Source organism: Anser cygnoides, chromosome 3, assembly GCF_040182565.1.
Source record: "Anser cygnoides isolate HZ-2024a breed goose chromosome 3, Taihu_goose_T2T_genome, whole genome shotgun sequence".
In the NCBI taxonomy this organism is placed as follows: Eukaryota; Metazoa; Chordata; class Aves; order Anseriformes; family Anatidae; genus Anser; species Anser cygnoides.
The window spans coordinates 67,998,341-68,018,058 of NC_089875.1; the positions used below are offsets into that span (position 1 = coordinate 67,998,341).

General features: G+C 34.8%; 1 protein-coding gene across 14 annotated transcripts in view; it reads left to right on the forward strand.

Moving 5' to 3' along the window:
* TBC1D32 (TBC1 domain family member 32) overlaps nucleotides 1-18,463 on the forward strand; it is an 89,533-nt gene extending 71,070 nt beyond the window's left edge. For 6 of the 14 annotated variants that reach the window (XM_048065529.2, XM_013175382.3, XM_066994357.1 and 3 more), the window contains exons 29-34: nucleotides 6,284-6,353; nucleotides 7,188-7,303; nucleotides 8,215-8,369; nucleotides 10,048-10,188; nucleotides 12,033-12,221; nucleotides 15,162-18,461. In XM_048065529.2, the coding sequence (XP_047921486.2) occupies nucleotides 6,284-6,353; nucleotides 7,188-7,303; nucleotides 8,215-8,369; nucleotides 10,048-10,188; nucleotides 12,033-12,221; nucleotides 15,162-15,281 (791 nt within the window). In that variant the 3' untranslated portion in view covers nucleotides 15,282-18,461. Of the gene's footprint in view, nucleotides 1-6,283; nucleotides 6,354-7,187; nucleotides 7,304-8,214; nucleotides 8,370-10,047; nucleotides 10,189-12,032; nucleotides 12,222-15,161 lie in introns of those variants that run through there. The other 8 variants (XM_048065532.2, XM_013175387.3, XM_048065531.2 and 5 more) reach the window with 5 other exon arrangements.
* Nucleotides 18,464-19,718: the final 1,255 nt, after the last annotated feature.

The window sequence follows — 19,718 nt, forward strand, 5'->3', positions numbered from 1 at the left end:
AAAAATGACAGCTTTCTAAACCCGTAGGTAGTTGTAATTAGAATAACACAGTCATCCATCTGCTGTGGAATCCCTCAGGATTTCAGTCTATTATAAAATCTGCAAATATGGAAAAATCAAATTAGTTTGGGTTGTTATCATTTTGAAGATAAGGGATAAGAAAAAATAACTGATAAACCACTATGTATTTGCAGTGCTTAATTATAAACAGAAATACAAATCTTACTTGAAGTGTACTTTTTCCTAACAACGATACTGCTGTGATGTGGATTCAGATGAGGAAAATAATATACAGTACATATGTTAAATGTTAATGAACTCTGTCCATCCCCTTTTCCAAGATTAATACTTTACAGTTTGCTTTTATTTGTCTTCTCAAAAAGACATGATTGTTGAAAGCCAATCCTCGATGCCTAGCTGTCAGAGGCAATAGGATGGCAATAGGATGCAGGAGGCAAGGAATTCAAATTTGCTATAGCAGAAAAACTGGCGCTATGCATTGAAGTTACTAAAATAGCTACTTCATCTTCCTGTTATCAGCAAATTCCAATTCATTGAAACAGAAACGTTTTGTGTAAATGTATTAGTTTTCTCAAGGTTCCAGCAAGCTTATTTCTCAAAGAACTACACTTGCAGAGTTATCTTTTTCTTTACTGTGAGGGTAACAGAGCACTGGTGCAGGTTGCCCAGAAAGGCTGTGGAGTCTCCTTCTCTGGAGATATTGAAAACCCGCCTGGATGCCATCCTGCACAATGTGCTCTAGGTGATTCTGCTCAGCACTGGGGGTTGAACTAGATATCGTCAGAGGTCCCTTCCAACCTTGGCAATTCATGTCATGGTCTCCACCACGTGTTGCAAACTTCCCAAACTCAGGAATACTGTGACCTTTCATGGTTAACTGTTCTTTTGGGTAGCTCTGTTGGTGCAGATGACCTTGCAGTTGAGTTTTCTATTTCCACTGACCTCTATCTCTGAAACAGCTGAAGCAATTGAATCTCGGGTATTCAGGCCTTAGCCATAAAATTGAAATATCCTGCTCTGGTCCTTCTCTAGTTGAGGCTCAGTTCTCCAGATGAACAAAATCTCATAGGAACTTTCTACCATTTAATAAGCTTAGTCTTCTAAGGATCAGGTAGATTGGATGATGAACAGAAATTTTTAAAATGCCAATGGGAAGCTTCTTAGAGGGAGTAATGAATCAGAAATACAGGCCTACATCACAAATTGGGCTGAGAGGGAAGGGCAGAAGTAGGGGCATTCTTCCCTTCCTCCTGCATCATTTGTTGAATGCACATCTTTAAAGATAGGTGCTATCAGCAAAAAGCATTTTGCCCTTTGCTAGTTGTTATGTAACTGAACTGAAAATGTAGTTTATTCTTAATGTTACTGCCAAAAACAGCCTGAGTATTTGTGATGACCAATACTCAGAGAAGTTCTAGATAGGAATATTTTGATCTTCTACTGTTACATCAAGGAATCTTTCCGATGACCTAGCAGATACTTTCAGTAATTAAAGTGGAATTGCACTTGAGATTACCTACCTTTGATGAGGAGCCATTGTCTGTCTTCATTCTCAGTTTAAAAACAATAATAATATATTTCTTTGAAATGGGATTTTTTAGAGATGATTCAAACACTGAATACAAGATTCAGACTGTCAGAAGTGTTATAGATGAATGATTTTGTGGAAGAGATGACGTTTTGATGTTCATTAAAGAACAGTAGCAAAATGGCAGAAGAGAATATGGTGAGAAAAGTATGACTTCTACTCTTCCCCAACTCCAAAAAAATGTTTTAAAATAGATAATTTTCATAAGGGTATCACACAGTGTTTTATACTGACTCCTTGGGTACCTTGACAGTGCCAATGTTTAGACACATATTAAAGAAGAAAAATAAAAAGAAAGCTGATTTTTATTTAAATAAAAGATTTGGTCAGTTTCACAATTCTAGTTTGTATGGACAAAGCCAAAGACTAGAGATCTGATAGGAAAAATAACTACGTATTGTAAAGTTCTTGAAGCTCCTACAAGAATTATGCAGGTCCCTCTGACCATCATGGGATACTCAGTAACTGTTTGCAGTTTTATTACTTACCTTTGATTAAAGGAACCATGTAATTTCTATCTATACAAAGAAAACTAATATTTCCTACCTGAAAATAGACTGAGTTAAAATTTAGCATTTTGTGAAGATTATTTGTGTTGCCATAAAAAGATTTGGCCTTAACACCAAGAAGTGAAAAAAGGTAAGTCAATGCTGTAAGTACAGCTTTAGTCATTTTTCCCACTTACCACAAAAGGAAAGCCAATAGTTTCTGTGGGGTAACAGCTGTGAAATGGGAATAAATTATTACCCAAAGACCATACAAGTTGTATGAAATAAACAGTAAAGCTGTTTCAGCTTGGCATCGAGTCATTTCATTGTGAATGCAATGTAGCCCATCTTCTGACTTAACCACATAAAAGTTTCTTTGTGGTAAGAGGAAAAATGAGTAAGAAAACCTTTCAGATGAGTCGTAAAGTTGATGCATTGAAGTTTAGCCTGATCAGAAAGAATACTATTGGATTGTGTGTGCCACTTAACTCACTTTGAAGTATCTGCAGCTACAGATTGACTTTAATAGTACTATTTACTTGCCTTTGCAAGTCATGCTTTTCAGAATGTCTGTTTTTATGCTGCTGAATGTTACAAAACTTTTGCAAAGTGCTGTGCATTGAAGCACTTGAAATGGGCATTACCGTAGGTAGTACAACTGATCAATCATAACCTCAAAGCAAGAAAACAATGAGATTGCATAAAGAATTTCTCTTTGTCTTCCCTTTTTCCTGTTCTTCCTGCTCCTCCTAATCTTTTGGAAAAGCATGAAAACCAAGGAAAGGAATTTGCAATGAAACAAGAAGACAAGGAAGGGTTGGAAACAAGGGAAGATCACAAAATGATAAAAATAAATACTTCCTTATTGTAGAAAAACTTAATATTTTACATTTTTTCATATGTAGTGTTCATATTTTCATGTTTAAAGTTATCACTGGCAATTAAGAGTTTGCAGTCATTGGTGTTTCAAAGGAATCCTTTTCTCTTTTGAATTAGTAAGATTGTATTAAATAGTGGATTTCTAAAACAGTTTTGAGAGCAGCCATACTGATATTTTTTTTATGATTATCTTCTTAGAAGAGCGCATGGTAGGTTGCTAACGTTAAGAGCAGTTGCAGGGCTAAACAAAATGTATTGTTTACATCTTAAAGTGGTCCATACCTACTGCTGTGGACTCTTACGCATTTTAGAATGAGAGACAAAGTCAACTTCCCATTGTTACTATTTTAATTGTAAATCCTTACAGATCCTAAAGGAACATGTGGAATATCTTTCAAGTCATCCGTCAAGTTTCGATTCGGGTTAATTTCCATTTTACCATATTTTTGATTTTTAAAATAAGAAGTATAAAATACCTATTTGACATAGATTTTTCTTTTATTAGATAAATAAAAAGGAAGGTGCTAAAGCATGTTGTTCATTCCATTTAATAATAGTCACAGTGCAGTATCATGTTCTTATCTAATTCACAGTTCAGAGAGGTGTTCTGTCATTTGTCTGAGGGTAAATGGCATTCTTGTTTAGAAAATTGTTCCATCAATGCCTTCTGTTTTTCAAGACAGTTTTCAGATATATTGATAAATAATTGTCAAATGAGTTTTGTAGAATATTAAATTGTGTATTAAATCCACAGAGTCATAAGCATCATTATAATAGTACAGTCACAACATACGACTGCAAGCTTGCTAGTAAGCTTTTTATCCATGGATTGCAATATGCAATATCTTCATACCCAACTTATTCTTAATAATAATTCTCTAGCTTACTGGAACATTAAAGGTTTCTAGGTCCAGTTTTTAATCACTAGGAAGTGGTCCTTTGTGTATTCTAAATGGCTTTATAGTTTTCTAAAGCCTAGTGTTCCCATTTTGTTAATTGGAAAAGCAAAATGGAAATCAAAAATATTGACAAAGAACCACAATTTCTGTGTTCGTAGTGTGAGTTGTGGATTGGTAGTAACTCAACTGCGTAGTGTATAGAGCTATGATTATATCAAATACACTGGTGTAAAAAAGCAAGAGTTTTTTCCTTGATGAGGTACTATATAATATAGAATTATTCAGTCCAAACTCTATGTTAATTTTATCTTCTTTCATAATACAGGGGAAAATATCAAAGGGAAAACTGATAAGGAGAAAATCCTTTTCAGCAACTAAGAATTATTATACCAGAAAAGAAAAGGCAATGGGGACGAATGAAGTCAGTTGTATTCTTGTAATGTTGGTATGAAGTAAGCATTCAGTTCTTGCTTTAAGCTGTTACAGAATGGAAACTGGCTCAGATGGTGTGCTGTCATATGGCTGTTTCTCACGGCACCCTTGTTGGACTCTGAGACCAGCTGCAGCATTTCCACCCACAGGAGGCTCACCTTGAAAAGGAAGCAGAGCTTCCTTGGTGTAGAGATTGTTAGGCTGTTTCCTTCTCTCCTGCTATTCAATACAGTCATGCCAGGACTAAATTAACCATTAGTCATAGTCAACTCATTCAAATTCTCCCTGGCTTGTCTTCCAACATGGCTTCTATGATATAGTATAGCTCTGGCCTGCACAATTGCAAATAGGAACCTGGAAATGAATGCACTGTTTGGATGGTATTTGCAGCTTGAGAAAACAGGTAGCTTGGAATAGTAGCTGTAAAAAGTTAGCAACTGTTTCACGCATCTCCATGGCTTTATAACTGAAATGCCCTGTGATTTTATATGTATTCTTTCAAATACTGTTTTTCTTCAACTTCTGTTCTGGGGTAAAAAAAAAAAAAAAAAAAAAAAAAAAAAGGCTTTGACTTCAGATTACTATTTCAATCTCATCAGTTTATTGAATAAATTCAAAAAAAATTCAGTCTACAGCTCATCTGAGCAGGACACTTTTTTTTTCTTCCTTCCCTCCTTCCTTCCTCCCTTCCTTTCTTTCTTTCTCTTCCTTCCTTCCTTCCTTCCCTCCTTCCCTCTTTCCTTCCTTTCTTTCTCTTCCTTCCTTCCTTCCTTTCTCTTCCTCCCTTCCTCCCTTCCCTCCTCCCCTCCTTCCTTCCTTCCTTCCCTCCTCCCCTCCTTCCTTCCTTCCTTCCCTCCTCCCCTCCTCCCCTCCTCCTTCCCTCCTTCCCTCCTTCCCTCCTTCCCTCCTTCCTTCCTTCCTTCCTTGCTTTCCCTCCCCTTGAACTTCATAACCAGAGGCATTTCCTCTCTTAACCTTAGTCCCTGTTTGCTTACCAGGAACATAGTGTTTACCTAAATGGAGAGCCAGGGAATCCTTCCATTTAATTTCTCTATCTGACTGAAAAGATACAGAAAAAAATCATATCATCTGCAATCTGCTTAATAATAATCAGACTTTTACATTTATGACTTATATGAATATATTTTTTACTTCTGCTGCCATATATTTACATTTTTAACAGACAATTTTTTTATTTAAGTTCAATTTTTTTTCTTTTTTATTAGTACTTTGTCTCAAAGAAGTATATTAAAGGCTTAAGCCCTCAGCTTTTAGCTCATAGTATTACTGGAGTGATTTTTTTGAGGTGTCATTATCTCAGATGAGATGAGAACACAAAATAGACAGAACTTCATCTTTTGCATTTAAAATTTAACATTTTGAGAATATATTACCAACGGGGTTGTTTTAATTCATGATTTATTAATTTGTTTATCTAACTTGGATTTTTCATTTAAATAAATGCAAAAGAATGGTGGTATATATTACTGTGTGAAAGAAAGAATCATGGAAATACAGGATATTTTAAAATCAATCAATTATAAAATGTTCAGTGAGATTAATATCAAAATAGAATTTTTGTTAGCAAGGTTGGCTTTACAGCTTGGAGACTTTTAAGGCCACTGGAATGGAAGAAAGTAAACCAGAAAACGTGGCTTTGATTTCTTGGCAAGAAGGGATGAAGCTCTGCCAAGAAATGGGTCTGAAGATGATGTTTGTTCTCATGCTTTAAAGCTAATGATAACCATATTAAAAGTGAACATTTTCCTGTAAAGAAAGTGATTTTAATTAAAAAAATAAAAAATAAAAGTGTATGACGAATACAGGTTCTTGATGTTTCTTTGCAAATACTGCTAAACTCACTTAAATATGAAACAGATCTCCAAAATTAGTATCTGTACATAGCAGCTTTACATTAGTATTCAGTTTACATCATATTTTTCATAATACTTTATTATATTTTTCTTTTGTTTTAGCCATGGATGCAGATGTGAAGAAGGAAAGCCTTTCATCTGTGCAGCAGCTTGGTGTTGAAATGACAGTCAGGTACACGGTATTAAAATATTTCCCTAGTGTATTTCTAGAATTTGTTTTATTTCACAGAATGACTTTAATGATATTTAATCCATTAACTCAGTGTTTTATGCCATCTAAATCTAAAGATAATCTTTTGAGAAAATGAATTCTAACTTTCAGAATAAAAAAGGTATTAGTACATAATTAAATTATCTTTACAAATTATATAGGTTATTGTCCTTGATTGTTGCAAAGGCTAATTGTAACTTGTTAGTAAGATTTACCGCTTAAATTACATTATCCTGAGTTATGTTTTTTCCTTCTCACATTACTTCTCTAAATGGTTCTGTTTAGCTAAGCTTAGTTATATGCCATTAACACATTTTATTTTGCTCATAATTTGCAGAGCTATGATGAAAGAAAAGTTAATGTGGCTGTACTTCCACAGATTGTTTTCTTTAGCATTAATATTTGAATTCTGATGCCAATAGTTACATATAAAATATACTTTAATTACATATAAAAATATACTTAGATGGAATTCTAAACAATGTACATGAAGAAAATGAGTCACGTATCATTAGATAGACTTCTTGCTCCTTCCCATCACAGTTGCTAAAACTTTGAATTACAAGGAATTTGGGTAAGAAATTGTAACACTGAGTAGAATAGTCTGTCATTCCCAAATGAAGAACCATAGCTTTTATTTAACCATTTTTTATATATCTACAACATTGTGGTTTTGATGATCAATGCTATGACTGCTTAACTTTTATAGACCTATTAAGTATGAGTTCTTGCTTTTTAGTTTTTTTTTTTTTTTAACGTACTTAAGCAATTTCAGTTTTTAACTTCTTGTGATAGATATGGAAAATACCTGAACTTGTTAAAAGAACATGCTGAAAATGATCTGTTCTTCATCTTAATGAATTGTGAGCAATTTCTGAAACAACAGCAGACAACTGTGGTATCCTCACTTTGTATCCTTCTTGATTGCAAGTTGTATTGCCTAAGAACGCCATCGGAATTTGAGCTCTCAGTTTGGGTTTTTGATGGTGGTGTTATATGTGTAATATATACTGAAAGCAGAAGAAAAAAGCACTTTCTTTGAAATTTTGTTAAGTTAAAATGCACACCCAATGCACTCCATAAAATATTTGTCATTCTGTTCCATATTTTGTTAAAATTGTGTCTCATTCATTTTTGTCATAAAATTTTTTGGTGTAGGGTCAATATCTCTGTATATGCTAAAGAGTCTGAAGCAATGTACCTTTGAGCATTAATAAATATTTGTGGTACTCCCACAGTACCAATGTTCTGACTTCTGACTCTTTTAGACGTACTATAGAACATTATTTTTTTTAATATAACGATAACCCTTTCCAATAAGCTTTTTTCTTCAAACATTAGACTTAATGTATCTCTATTAAAATATACTTCAGGTATATTAGTCAGAATATACTTTAACTCTTTTTTGAAAGCTTTTATTTTACTTTTTTTTTTCCTTAATCTTTACAACTCTTGTTTTCCTCCTCTTCCCCTACCATTCTCTGTTCCTGTACTGTAGACACACTTGTTTTGGTGTGAGGGTTTTGTATTTACATATTTCTCTAGGGTTTTGGTGTTTTTTTCCTGTTTTGGATCATTTACTTATGGACTGGAAAAGAGTAGACTACAGGGAAAACGGCTTAAATCGTTTTTCTTAATTCAGTTGTAGAGACGGGTGTGTCTCTAGAAAGCTGCTTTCTGTGCAGCTATATTCCTTTGTTCCATCTGTAACAAACAAGCTCTTAACTCTGTATGTTTGGACCTGAGGAATGAGGAAGGCTGCAATTCCTGCATGGCAGTGCAAAGAAGTTTTTTGGCCAAGTTCCTTAACTTTTTTATGCAGACTGCTTGCAGAGACACTATGCTGGCTATGACTGGTTTGCATCTTCTGTGTTCCTCATAATGTCCGGGGACAGGGAGAAGACTCTAACGTTTCTTCAGCAATTTTCTCGTCTTCTTGTTTCCGCATTTCTCTGGCTACCAAGACTGCATGTGTCTGTAAGAATTTAAAATCTGATCCTTTCTGAAAGATAATTTTGAAAGTTAAAATACATGTTATCAATTTGCCCCCTTTTTAAATTGCATTAAGTTTTCATTAAAGCCCTCTAACTGAATGCATAACCCTGATTTTTTTTTTTTTTTCAGAAAAATACAGATTTGCTCAAATGGTTGTTTAAAAGTAGTGAAATAACAGGTGGACTGATGGTAAAGGCAATGTTACCAAGTTTTAAAATTGACAGTAAAATAAACCTTGTCTGTGGCATCAAATTCTGTAGAAAGGTTGCAATACTGTTGCAAGATCTTTTATTAGTAGTAGTATTATTACAATGTGAAGTTTATCCGATTTTCAGTAAAACTCAGTTTTATGGTTAAAAACACTAAAATGTATTTATTAAATTTGAAGAATTATGAAGAATTATTACTGAATTCTGAATGCCCAAATTCTGAATGCTTTGCAATTTGAAATTATTAGTATTTTGATCAAGTTTGTAGTATAGGCAGCATGATTTCCATCTTTGATTGCATGTGGAATCATCTATGTAAAACAAAAATCTTTCATCTCTCAGTTTGACTTCATACATTTTCACATTGTCTTGAATGTTTTGACCACAAATTATCAAACAACTTTTTTCTTTAGTACAGAATTCTGGGGCATAGGATGCACCATTTAGATTTTGTGCCTCTTCTGTATGCAAGCCTCTGTTAAGACGAGTTGGTCTGTCTTTTCACCTGCAATGACTGTATTACTCTACTCACAACGCCAAGGCCAGCCCTGAGGCTGTTCTGACACAATTAAATTTTGCTCCATTATGTGAATATAATTGTGCTGAACATCATCAGTGCTGAGAATTTAAGTGTCTTCTTCCATACAAGAGCTAGACAGCATTGCAAAGTTGCTGCAGTACTAATGTTCCTTCTAAATACCTAAATGATTTCTCTTTCACAATATATCTTGAAGAAGCAAAGAGAAAACTGAATAATTAACCTATTTGCATAATTTCCACAATGTAAACTAAAATAAAACGTCAAAACATAAATGAGGAATTATCCAGCCATTAGACTGTAATGCTTACTGCCTCAGGAAGGTGGAAAATTCCAAAGGATGTGCACTAACCTTCTAGCACTAAGTCAAAGATTCATTACCTAGAAACCAAACACCGACACCCAAAGCTTTCCATAATGATAACCTCTGTTCCTTTTGCAGCACAAAACAAAATTTCACTCATACTCACCACACATACTGCAAAGAAACATGCAGGTAGAAAACAACTTTAAATACAGCAGAAGTTCCACTTTTTATCCACTAGTAAAAGGGAAAAAAATCCGACAAAAATGAGTTGTTATTGTTGTTTGTTTAAAATGCAGCAACATTTTCTCCCTCCCCACTTTGAGAATTAAAGCATACATGCAATAAAGACTTAGATTGTTAATGCAAAGGATTAGTCAATATATGTTTTATAACAGCTTCTAGCTTTGGATTTTCTTTAGTTTACCTACATGTTTTGCAAGACGTCAATGCAATCTTTTTCCATATTTGCTTATTTTATTTCCTATCTCTAAAATAATTGTGATGACTTAACCTTACAAGTGTATATATTTTTATATATTATTCTCAGAAAAAAGTAACACACTTCTGTGATCTGTAACCATTTTCCCCAATTTTGTTGTTAATCAGGTGCACCTGCCTATTACCACAGTGGAATCTGGCATCCATCCAGTCTATTTCTGCAGTGCACACTATGTTGAGATGTTGATGAAAGCTGAGTTACCACTTGTCTCCTCTGCCTTCCACATGGCTGGTTTTGCTCCGTCCCAGGTAACTGATGAAATATCAAAGTATCATCAACTTCCTGGTTTAAATCCACAAAATCAAAGATGTTCAGAGTTGAAGTTGGAACTACTATGGTTTTTCTATACACGTGCATGGTGGTTCTGAAACAGCATAAGAGATTGTTGAATGCATAGTGACTTAGGGCATTTTAACGTAAATATTAACTGTCTTCTGTAGAGTAATGACAGTATACTGCAACTGATGATCTTCCATTACAAGTTCATGCAGAAAATCTGATAAAAGTGAGATACTAAAAACTCAGATTTATCATTAAAAAAATTAGAGTATATTATTCCCCAGAATAATTTTCAATGTTTTCCATGGGGAGGAAATGAGAAATTTGGGACAGGTATGTAACAGAAAGCAGTTCAGTTGATATCAGAACAAAAAATACTTTTTAAGGACTACCATAACTATTACAATCAGGTAAAAAAGATAAAACAAAACAAAAACTTATAATAATGAAATGTTACTAGAGAAGAATATTCTCTAGTTAGTTTTTATTTAGTTAGTTTTTATTTTACGTACTTACTACAGTGCTTTGGAAATACCGAATTCTATGTACAGAATGTTGCTTATAAAGACTACAGTCATGATGAATTCAGCATAAACAGCTTCATGCCAATGCATAGGATATCTCACTGCAGTAAGAGAGCTTACTTCTGTTCCAAGGCAAGAAAAATGTTTCATCTTATGCCTTTAAAAGTCCCTTTTGCCAAGATTTGCAGCGTAAGAGGGGGCAGATGACAACTTTAAATAGTCAGTTTAGGATTTGGTTTTTGAGAAGAGTAACAAATAAGGGATTTTATCTCAACATAGGAATAATGAGGTGCCTATAATAAGATTCCTGTTCTGGCATTGGAAAACGTGGGGATGGTCATTCCTTTCTTGACTATTCTTTGGGAACTTATTCTGTACTTTTTTTCATTGTTTGCATTCAATTTGTAATAAACTAGTTATAATTCTAAACTGCTAACAAATTTGTTTTTTTCATTGAGCATGTTACTGAAGTGCTATTGGTGGGTGCCACTGTATCTGCTATCTGTGATTTTGCTGTTTTAGTGGAGGTTAAAAACAAACCCTGAGTGGTGAAAACAACTCTAATGTATTTAAGTGCCAATGTGCATCAATAAATACCTGAAAGTAGATATCGATGTAATGCCTAGAGTATGGCTTTTTTCATCTGATTGGAATCTTGGTACTTTTGCTGCTGCATATTTTTAAATACTTCAAGGAGTGATTAACAGATTTGTGGTCTAGAACTAAACGAAATGTGCTGTACACATTGTAATACAATCTGATTTAGAACTGGAAAAAGGAATTTCTAAATGTGTTCCATCCCCACTTCATTAAATGAAAAGGTATCTTAAGGAAGGGCCTAACATTCATTTATAAGGCAAAAAACACTTCAATTTAAAGGAAAACCTATATTGCACACACCTTCATCACCCTCATTACTCTCTCGACCACATTAAAAAAAAAAAAAAAGGAAAGAAAAGAAAAATCACCTTGTATTTCACTGGACTTGAAGTTTAATGCCTCAATCTCAACAGTTGTCATATATTCAGGTACAATGATATGAACAGATATGATATAAACAGAAGCAGGGTGTGAGATGTAGCATAACTCAGTGAAACTATTTCGAAGCTGTGTTCTTTTGGGGAAGAAAAAGTGATTCTTGGCCTCTTTTGTACTTTTATCCCTTTTATTTTTGTAAGTAGGGTAATGTTATAGGAAAAGGGCATTAGTACAGAAAAATTAGGAGATAATACTGATAAATTAAGACTGAATATCTACAGCAATTTAATTATAATTTTATTCTCACCTAGATTTGTCTGCAATGGATAACTCAGTGTTTCTGGAATTATATGGACTGGAGTGAGATCTGTCATTACATTGCTACATGTATTTTCCTTGGTCCTGATTATCAGGTATATACGTGTATTTCTGTGTTCAGACACCTACAGCAAGACATCCTGAAGCATACTGAAGCCCAAGATCTTCAGGTTTTTCTTAAAGTAAGGGTTTCTTTTTGAATTTTTTTTTCAATTGCTGAAGGGAAGCAAAACTCTCTATACTGAAAATTAATATACTACTTAATCTTAAGCACTTACTGAATTTCACCTATTGATTTTAACTGAGTGAAATAACACTAATTTTATTTTCTTCCTGGCAGGAAATTGTGGTTTAGTATTTTCCAGAGAATGGTTTTCCTGCATATTGTCCTGATCACCTCTCCTTGTAAGCAACTTAAATAGCCGCATTAAGTCACTAGGGCATTTGATTCAATTCCGTATATGTGGCCCTGATCTCATTAAAGTACATATTCTTCAGAAGGTTGGGTTTACGCAGTGGTCTCCTTCTGAAGCCTGAAGAGATGTGGCACAAAGCTCAGTGATCTTTGTTATTCTGAACACATGCCAATTACTATACAATCAGCCTTTCTTAGATAATAGACAACTGCATCCTGCCAGTATACTAAAGCAAAAGCACAGCAATCGGGAAAAAACGGTGAACTCAACTTGGAATCTAAGATTTGTTGTTTGTCTTTCTTTCTATTGTGCTGAGTATATATAAGTAAGTCGGGATGAGACTGATACATATTCCTTTGGCAAGATCTTGACATAATATATTTGATACCACCTAAGCTTTACATTAAAATGAAGTCATCAGTTAACAGCAAGTCATTGCAAAATCAGTGACTTTGATCTCTGGTTTAATTATGGTTATTTTGGATATAACTACATCCATTTGACAATGGTAGACTTCTAATTCAATGAATTTGTTAAATTTGTGGCAGCTCTGGATTTTGAAAGTTGTTTGTGCAATTCTTCTGATACAATAATATTCATCCTTCGGGTTATTTCAACTTCCAGAGTGAGTATGTGTGCAGTTTTGTTTATTTTTCTTTTGTGATCCTATATGGGATTTCTGGTCAATGGCAAGTTGAATATGAGTCACCAGTGTGCTGTCACAGCCAACAGGGCCATCCATATCCTGGGTGCATTAGGCACAGCATGTCTAGCCAGTCGAGGGAAGGGATTGTCTTGTTCTGCTCTGCGTTGGTGCGGCCTCACCTCAAGCACTGTGTGCAGTTTTGGGCACCACAGGATAAAAAGGACATAAAAGTGTTAGAGTGTGTCCATAGGAGGGTTACGAAGATGATGAAGGGTCTGGAGGGCAAGACATGTGAGGAGCGGCTGAGGCCCCTTGGTTTGTTCAGCCCAGAGCAGAGCAGGCTGAGGGGAGGCCTCATGGCGGCCTGCAGCTCCCTCACGAGGGGAGCGGAGGGGCAGGCGCTGAGCTCTGCTCTCTGGGGACAGCGAGAGGACCCGAGGGAACGGCATGGAGCTGGGACAGGGGAGGGTCAGGCTGGGTGTTAGGGAAAGGTTCTGCACCAGAGGGTGGTCAGGCAATGGGACAGACTCCCCAGGGAAGTGGTTGATGCCCTATGCCTGTCAGTGTTCAAGAGGCATGAGGACAATGCCCTTAGTATTGTGCTAACTTTTGGTTATCCCTGAAGTGGTCAGGCAGTTGGAGCTGATGATCTGCATAGGTCCCTTCCAACTGAACTATTCTAAATATGAACAATATGTTAGCTTAGTCATTGTTCTTAAAAATGTTTGGTATACAGTCTAATGAGTACATCAGCTTGTTTGACCTGGTTTTGGTCAATATAACTTAAAAACTACTTACTTTTGATGGCATCAATCACAACAGTTGATGTAAATTGTATAAGAGAATTTGTATGTTGTCACCCGTACTATAAACAGACTAGAGATTTGTCATGGTACTGTTGTATTAGTAAGAAATACTGCATATTAATGCATTACTGGAGTATTTACAATTCATTGAGAGCACTGCAGAAAAAGAAGAGTTAATGACATACTTTCACTGTAATCTTGCTTTTGATAGCTCTTAATTTAGCTAAAAAAGAAAAAATCACTCTGTCATTTTATTCAATTTCATCTGTAATATAGGCTTCATGTAGGGTTACCTGGGTTTAACACTTGCGAAGGTGTTGGTGAGTTACCCTTTTGTTGAAATACGAAAATTTAGGTTTGAGTTTTAGCCTGTAATTTCTTAGCACAGCATTCATAAATATTAATTGTTGTAATGGAGCAATTCGCTCAAAAATAGAAGGCTAAACTATTCTAAGAACATAATCCAAGTTTAAAAAACAAGAAAAAATAATAATAAAAAAAACTTTGAGTATTCATTTTATATTTTCTTAAGTAATGTCACATCTTCAACTTCATACTAGCAGTGGTCACTTGCTATATGAAGAAGTCCTGCTGCCTGTTTTCCTTCAAAGAACTGATAGTAATTTGTTTTCAAGCTTCTAACCTGCATTATATTTCATGAAAAAATGATGATCTGATAGCAATACACCTTTGTTGCTATTATCTAATGAGTAGTTACATCTAACTGGTAAAATTAAAAACAAATATTTTTCTTAGTATATAAACATACTTTCATTTGCACATAAAGAAAGAAGTTGGAGACAACTTTGCTGTGAATTAAGATGATGTTATGCCTTTTTCTTTAAAAGAATATTTCAGTACCTGATGTTGCCTTTTTAAAGCTCACTTTATTTTCATTATTTTCATTATCTATTTCATATTTATTCATGATTTATTCATTTATTCATAATTTATTTTCATTCAAAATCTTCATATGTCATACTTTCCAAAAATGATTATTTTTCCAAAAAAGATGAACAACTCCTGTGTGAAAAAACTATTTGTTACCAAGAGTTAAGGAATTACTGGAAGTACCGTCTGGAACCGATATGCTGATTATTTATTTCTAAATATATTAACATATGTGTACTTTAAGTACTCAAGCCATGGCAAGCAGAACAAAACTAACTCTGTTCGGCAGCCTGGAATTCATTACATTTGAGTCATGCATCTTTTTTCTTATCTAATAAATGTTCTCTGTGTGTATTTGTGCAGGAAGAAGCACTCCATGGATTTCGAGTGAGTGATTATCTAGAATACATGGAAAGCCTGGAGCTGATCTACAGACCAGCGCTGCTGAAAGACATGAAGAACATCAGAGTACATAATACATAGATCAAGCAAGATAGACTTTTCCCAGTTTTGTTACATTCTTTAAAAGAATACTGATTATTTGATACATCAATCTGCACTAATATAAGTCAGGCTGTGTAAATGTATATACTGTAAAATAAATAAGGAGGTTTTTCAGAATATAGTTTTTGCAAAAGGACTTCATTTAAATTGGATGACTTACAGTAATCACATTTTCCCAGACAGGCTATATGCATAGCCTCATTTTTATTTGAGAGAAAGCCGCTTCAGAAATCACCTGTAGATTGTTGGAAGTGTCTTAAAATGCCTAGAACCTGCTTCCAAATCAATTCATTATTGTCATATCCTTGTAGCACAGTCCTAAAAACTTCATATATTGTAAGGGTCTGACAAAGTGATTTTTCTTAGAAGCAACTGTTAGTATGTATTCATATGCATGAGAACTGAACAAATGAAAAATAAATTCTCTGTACACAGCCGTTCTGACTTTGTGGATAAGGTTGAGAAAAGAGTGATCAAATGGATGCAATGAAACAAGACTGATATTCCCTTTTTTTTTTAATAGATGTTTTAAGACATAAAATGATTTATTTGTAACATATAATTCTGGTATGCATAAATGAATGAGAAGTCCCTAAGTAGCCTGCTTTTCATATCTCTGAAAATAATCATCTTTAAAGATTTTGATTTCATTCAAACAGGGAAACACTGATATAAAGTTTCATCTACACTTCCCTTTCATCATCAGTGAAATGCAAGAATTAAGGCTGCTAGAATTAAAGCTGTGTTTTCTAACACTGGTGCAATGTAGGTAAAAGTTTATAAAGTTGTTGAAGTTGATTGAAATTCAGTTTCAGAGGAAACGTTTTCTTGAAGAGCACTGTATCCCGTTTGCTCTAGGATAGATTTTAGATGTCAGTGGGCAGCTGAGTGAACATTCTAACAGCTTTCTTTTCTATATTACGTTATATAACTGTTAAATAGATATCTAATCCAGGGAAGAAAAAAAATATGCAAGACAGAGCAAGCTTCTTTGCAAATACTTAATACTAACCGTAGTGGTCACTGTAGATATTATTTTATGTCTCATTTCTCTTCTTACTCCCTCTACCAGTGAAAAAGTGAATAAAGCACATCCTAGCAATCACCTGCCAAGCTGAAGCTTCCTCTCCTGTCTTGCCTCACACCCTCCACAGTATTTGGAAATTGCTTGTTCTTTTCACTTTGCAAGAATTTTACTTGCTCAGTTCTGTATTTTGGTGGGCTCCTCTGTTAAGGGTTTTTCATCTGTGCTTTCTTCAGTAATAGTAGTGATGTTGCTAAAACACCTGTTCATCTGCCGAGGTAGTTTATCATCTGTGACATCTGATCATCTATGACTTTGTTCTGAAGGCTGGGTTTGTGTTTTGCAATTATTTCACAAATCTGGTGGTCTGACAATTCACTCTGCTTTAGGCATTATGCTTTGTAAATACCAGCAGTATTTCATACCACTCTATATCAACTCTCTTAGGCTAATATGTAGTGCCACTTTCTACATCGCATTTTTCTCTTTCTGGGGTTTTTCAAGGGTAATATCTGATATAGGGCATCTTCACATTGGTGGCGGTTGGGAAGAAGCAGGTAAAGAAAGGCTGTTCTGTTGAGGAAATTTCTACTATAATGGCTTCTGGAGTGTCCAAATCTGGTATCTGATATACCTTGGGAGACGAAAGGAAGAAGAAGAAGGTGAGAACTATCATAATAGAGCCAGCTGTCATCAAACCAAGTGTTCAGGAGTCACGCTGGGATTCAGGACACTCTGCAGTAGCTGTAGAACTGGTTTTAAAGGCTATGTTCACTTCAGAACATTTGGATACTCTTTTGCACTGGTGCAGGGCACCCATCTTTTCTAAAAGTGTCCTAGAATACAACTAGATGACATTTTCTAGATTGTCTATTAATAATTTTATATCACAGCTGTACATAAAAAGGCCTAAAGGCCTCTGGATAGGTTCTAAAACTGGTGCATAACTACTCTGAATAAATTCACTAAGGAATCTTATTCCTGTGTGACGAGTTGGCTCCCAAGCAGTTGATTAGGCAATGACTATCATTTTATCTTCCTGGTTAGAGGTGGGAAGCAGTCTGCTTTCAGAAGTGTCACAGTCAGTAGGCAAGTCTTAGATGAAAGTTGACTTAATGGAATAAACCAACTAATGGCTTTAGTGGAGATTTTGCTTTGAGGGCTTCATCGGTATACACCCTCCTATCCCCAAATACTGAATGTATCTTTTTCTTATCAGGTAAGAAATTTCTTCAGATTTCAGTCTAGTTTCAGCCAAAATAATTGTTGCACTACTTCAATCCAGGGTGAAATAGCCTGTTCTTACAGCTACCTTTAAAGAGATTTTTGTTTTTTTGTAATTACTTCACCTAGAAAGTTCTGTATCTTACAATATCAGATGTTCAGTACCTTGATATTTTCAATGACATTCCTTCTTTATCAAATGAAACAAGATTCAGCTTCTCTAGCAAAAAGTTACTTATCAGCTCTATTCTTATAAGAGTAAGTCTTTGTTGGGTGAAGTATAGAGAGCCAGCATAATTGGTCAACTGTCTGCTGTAGCTACTTTAATAATTAAGCAGGATAAACTCCCCAAATGCATGCAAGTTATGTTTACCAGGTGATGTTGCATAGAGTTAAGCATTAAGAAGTTCTTTATTCAGTTAAAGAACAAAGGAAATTTTGATATTTTATCGACACTTGCAATAACATTCTCTTTACAGAATGTTTGGATTTTCAAAAGTATTTTGATTAGAATTCAGATATAATAAAACATATATTTTTAAAACACCAACAGAAATGACAAGTGTTGCATTTAGACTTACCAATTTCATTCCACACTTTACTGTGAGTTAAACTAAATGCTACTGTGAAATTCTTGAAAAATAACTTCACTGGATAAAATGAATGTGTGAGCACATACACATTCAAATTATAAAACTACATTAGAACCTGCAGTGAATTTCTGTAATTATATGTAACCTGAGAGTGAGCACTACTGACAAAGGTTTTGCCACTAATTTCTATTTTCCTGACTGTGCATTTCATAAGTTCATGGGTTTAACTTTTTTCCTATCCACAAAAAAAAAATAATGTTTTAAATATTTTTGGACTGCTGTGAACTGTGTTGGCTTACTTACATTGATAAAAGAGGCTGGCAAGTATGAGGAAAGAATTATGACAACAAGTTTTTGCCTGACACCAGGGTCAAAGAATGTTAAGACTCACATAAAATCTGTTCTTTTAACCTTAATAACAGTCTCTTTTTAAAAATTTATCTTTTTAAAAAATAAGACAACTGTGTTGGCTTAATTCCCTAAGCAACCAAATGACAAACAACCAGACTGTGAATAAGCACTAGGAAACATACATATATGTGGTTTTAGAAATTCTACACATTTTTAAGGAGATTTTTGATAGTTATTAAGGTATATTATAAAGCTATCAATTCCTTTATCAGCAGCAGATATTTGTCCAGAAAATTAGCTCCTGTACTATGCATTTGGGTAACCCAGGGACTCTTAACAGCTAAATAGCTGCCGCTTTATATTCCTTATCCCCTAAGAAAGAGAGAGGTACTGCAGAGCTGACCCTTAATACCAATGAGTTTCATCAATATTGCATCACATCAATGCAAAGAAGTACAGTACACAATAATCAGAAAGAAGAGTCGAATGCTAATATAAAGCCAACACCCTGAGCACCCAATTACTCAGGCAAAAGCACTTTTTACATTGCCTCCAGCAATTAAATCAGCTGCAGTTTCCCCATCTGCAAAACAGCTTACAATAGCATACAGTCCATGTAGGAGCTGGGATGGTACATTACAGTATTTGTAAAACATTTAATGCATGAAAATGTAAATACTAAATATTAGTACCTGATAATAACATAAAATTCCATTATGCCCTTATAACAGAAGGGGAACATCGGCACACAGTACTAGGAGACTGAAACAGAGTTTGAAGCGATGGTAGTCAGGGAAACCACTGGCATCTTCTTTGGATCAAGGGCAGTCTAAAAACAAATGACCATTTAAGCAAGAGATATCTGAAGACATGCTGACATGCCATATTACCTCTGGTTTGAAGGCTCCCTCACCCAGCCTTGCTGGCTTACATATAAGTTTCTTCCTTCACTCAACTCCCCATTTCTTTCAGGGAAATAATTAAGCATAGGAAAACTATAAAATAAACAGCCAGTACTAAGACGTAGGCATTTTCTGTCTACCTCTAAATCTATCTCTCTATATTTCCAGTTTCCTTTTCTCTGCTTTCCATCTCGATCATACTTATTTCTCTCAGTCTTTTTCTCTCTAAGAATTTTCAGCTTTCATTGTACCCAGTCCCCAACATGCCCCCAGTCTAAGCACTGAAGGATAAGAAGTTTTTCCTTGCTTATATCTAACAAGT